The sequence below is a fragment of the Triticum urartu genome, chromosome 2A, assembly GCF_056163025.1.
Source record: "Triticum urartu cultivar PI428250 chromosome 2A, HENAU_Tu73, whole genome shotgun sequence".
Classification (NCBI taxonomy): Eukaryota; Viridiplantae; Streptophyta; class Magnoliopsida; order Poales; family Poaceae; genus Triticum; species Triticum urartu.
In genome coordinates, this window is record NC_141874.1 from 657,264,514 (window position 1) to 657,267,832 (window position 3,319).

General features: G+C 60.5%; 1 protein-coding gene across 2 annotated transcripts; it reads left to right on the forward strand.

Moving 5' to 3' along the window:
- The first annotated feature begins 453 nt into the window (after nucleotides 1-453).
- Nucleotides 454-2,989, forward strand: LOC147986482 (9-beta-pimara-7,15-diene oxidase-like). 2 transcript variants are annotated; one of them, XM_087544778.1, is made up of 3 exons: nucleotides 454-962; nucleotides 1,115-2,107; nucleotides 2,213-2,989. In XM_087544778.1, the coding sequence occupies exons 2-3, from the start codon at nucleotides 1,190-1,192 to the stop codon at nucleotides 2,840-2,842; spliced, it is 1,548 nt and encodes a 515-aa protein (XP_087400904.1). In that variant the 5' UTR covers nucleotides 454-962; nucleotides 1,115-1,189; the 3' UTR covers nucleotides 2,843-2,989. The 2 variants fall into 2 exon arrangements, with proteins under 2 accessions (XP_087400904.1, XP_087400903.1); XM_087544777.1 differs by having other exon boundaries at nucleotides 454-2,107.
- Nucleotides 2,990-3,319: the final 330 nt, after the last annotated feature.

The window sequence follows — 3,319 nt, forward strand, 5'->3', positions numbered from 1 at the left end:
GCTCGTGGCTGGGCGCGCGGGGGCAGCAGCGTGCGAGCGCGAGCGCGCAGGGCGGAGTGCGCAGGCGCGGCTGAGCTCGCGGCTGGGCGCGCGCGGGCAGCGGCGAGCGAGCACGAGCGGCGGCGGCAGGGCGCGGGCGCGCGCGGCAGGGGCAGGGGCATCCGCATGCGTGGCGGGGGCGCGGGCAGGCAGGGCGCACGGGCGGGCGCGGGCGCAGGCTGGCGCGGGCGGGTGCGCAGACGCAGGCGAGCACGCGCGGGCGCAAGCGGGCGGGCGGGGGCGCAGGCGAGCGCGCGCGGGCACAGGCTGGCGCGGGTAGGCGGGGGTGCTGGCGGGCGCGGGCGCAGGCGAGCTGGCGCGGGCGGGCGGGGGCGCAGGCAAGCGCGCGGGCGCAGGCGGGAGCGCAGGCGAGCGCGTGGGCGGGGGCGGGCGCAAGCGAGCGCGCGGCGTGGCGCCGGCGGGCTCGGAGCGGCGCGGACGGGCACGGAGCGGCGCGGGACGTGGCTGGAAGACAAGGCGGACGTTTTAGGGTAGAGCTGCGCGTTGGGCGCCTCCAACTTAATCACCCGGACATGTATATTCATTTAATCCCCATTGTCACCTTAAACAGATAGAATTCAGACAGAACAAACGTCCGTTTGGGGTCGTGCGGTGGAGTTGGCCTAACACCCACCCACACACATCCGTAAACGGTTGCGTCACCGCACACACCTCCTCTTCCCACGACCCCACTACTCCTCGAGCAGCCCCGCCGCCACCCCGATCCCCTTCGAGTCCGGCGTCCCCGCCTCTTCGAGCCCCTCTCCGCTTCCCCTCGATCCTCCTCACCTCGTGCATCGCCGCCTGATCTGCGCCACGCCAGCCGCGGGCGTGACCTGCGTCTCCTGGTAGCTAGCTATCGCCACCGCCCCTGGTCGCCGCCGCAGCTCACCCTCGTCGCCGGCCGGACCGTTTTCTGCAAGGTGCAGGCTCCCTCCCTCCCTCCTCCTTCTGTAATCAGTCCTCCGTCCTCCTTCCTTCTACTCTCCTTCCCATTCTTGTCTGCTCTCCGACCCCGTTTACATTACCAGTCTCTAATCCAAACACCTCCGTCGACGTGTCATTGACATCGCAGTGCTTATAAAAGTGGCTACTCTTGCCGGCTGTTCTTCCAAGCAAATTAAGCCGCGACTTAAATCGAACCATCCTGATGGAGCTAAGCACCGCCACTCTCCTGCTCTCTATCTCTGTCGCCTCACTGGCGATTCTTGCGTCGTTGCTTAGCCGCAAATCGGCACCAAGCTCCAAGAGGAGGCGGCCTCCTGGTCCACGGTGTCTCCCCTTCATCGGAAGCCTCCTCCACCTCCTTACCTCGGAGCCGCAGGTCGCTCTCCGGGACCTGGCCAAGAAGCACGGGCCGGTGATGTACCTGCGGCTGGGCCACGTCGACACCGTCGTGATCTCCTCCCCGGCGGCGGCACAGGAGGTGTTCCGGGACAACAACCTCACATTCGCGTCGCGGCCGAGCCTTGTGGCCACGGAGATCCTATGCTACGGGAACACTGACATCGCCTTTGCGCCGTACGGCGCGTACTGGAGGACGCTGCGAAAGATCTGCATGGTGGAGCTCCTGAGCGCGCGGAAGGTGAGGCAGTTCGCGCCCATCAGGGATACTGAGATCCTGTCCCTCGTTACGAATGTCCGCGCTGCCGCCAGAGGCGGCGAGCCAGTAAATCTCGGCGGACTGCTCGTGTCTTGCTCGAACACGATCAGCGCAAAGGCCACGTTCGGTGAGGGATGCGATGCCGACCTCCAGGAGCAGTTCTTGTCTGCGATCGGCGTGGCACTGGAGTACAGCGGGGGCTTCTGCGTCGGGGACCTCTTCCCGTCCCTGTGGTTCGTGGATGTCGTCACTGGGGTGAGACGCCGGCTCTGGCGAGCGCACAGGGTCCTCGACGCCGTCTTTGAGAAGATCATCACTAGGTGCGAGGCGCGGCGGGAGGCGAAGAAGTCAACGGCGACGACCGGCGGCGGAGATGATGACCTTCTGAGCGTCATGCTCAGGATCAAGGACGAGGACGGCCTTGAGTTCCCCATCAGCACCACGAACATCAAGGCAGTCATAGTGGTAAAGTGTTTTTAAAAGATTCACATGATCGATGCGTAGATAGTACTGCCTACGTATGTGTTATTTTTCTTATTCATGTTCTTCATGTCGATTAATTTCGATTAGGATATGTTCACGGGAGGGACCGAGACAACATCATCAGCCGCCGAGTGGATCATGTCGGAGCTCATGCGGAGCCCGGAGGTAATGGCGAAGGCGCAGGCCGAGGTGCGGCGAACATTCGGCAACAAGAACCCACGAGACCACGAGAGCCTCATAGAGGGGCTGTGCTACACGAGGATGGTGGTGAAGGAGGGCTTGAGGCTGCACCCGGTGTTGCCGCTCGTCCTCCCACGTGTCTGCCGGGAGACCTGCGACGTCGGCGGATTCGAGGTCACGGAGGGCACCAGGGTCTTGGTTAACGTGTGGGCGATAGGGAGGAGCGCCGAGCATTGGCAGGACGCCGAGGTGTTTAGGCCGGAGAGGTTCGCGGATAGCACGGCGACAGACTACACCGGCACGCGGTACGAGTACTTGCCGTTCGGCAGCGGGAGGAGGATGTGCCCCGGCGGCAACTTTGCGATGGCCACGCTGGAGCTCACTGTGGCACGGCTTCTCTACTACTTCGACTGGAGCCTCCCCAACGGGATTCGACCGGAGGAGCTCGACATGGACATGATCGTCGGCGCAACGGCAAGAAGAAGGAACCAACTGCACCTAATTGCGGTGCCCTATAATGTCCCAATCGATCTTTAAAGCCGATGTTTGTGACAAGTTCACTTTCGTTCTTCTGCCATGTGGGATGAATGTCTATATATGTCTTGTTTTTATGCAATGTAATGGACAAATAAATAATTTCGGCAGATAACATTGTATATATAGAGTAAAATTCAGTTGTGGTCACTTAATTGCGCATTTTGGTCATCCAACAAATAAAATAACGATCCAACCCGCAAGACTTTGTATGACCCATATAGATAAACCAAAACAAAGGAAGAGGATTTGGAGCTCCTGAGCGCTCCACCCCTTATATATGAACATTACTGGGTGCAGGGGCGGACCTACATAGTGCTAAGTGGGTGCCTAGGCCCCACTCAATTTTTAAAATTTCAATAGAAATTGCTTGTATTCTAATTTTTTTTAAGTTCTTCAAATTTGCATAATAAATGCCCCGACTCCAATGATTTGCCCCCACTCCACACTAAAATATCTCTTCCTACTCTCTTGCTAAAA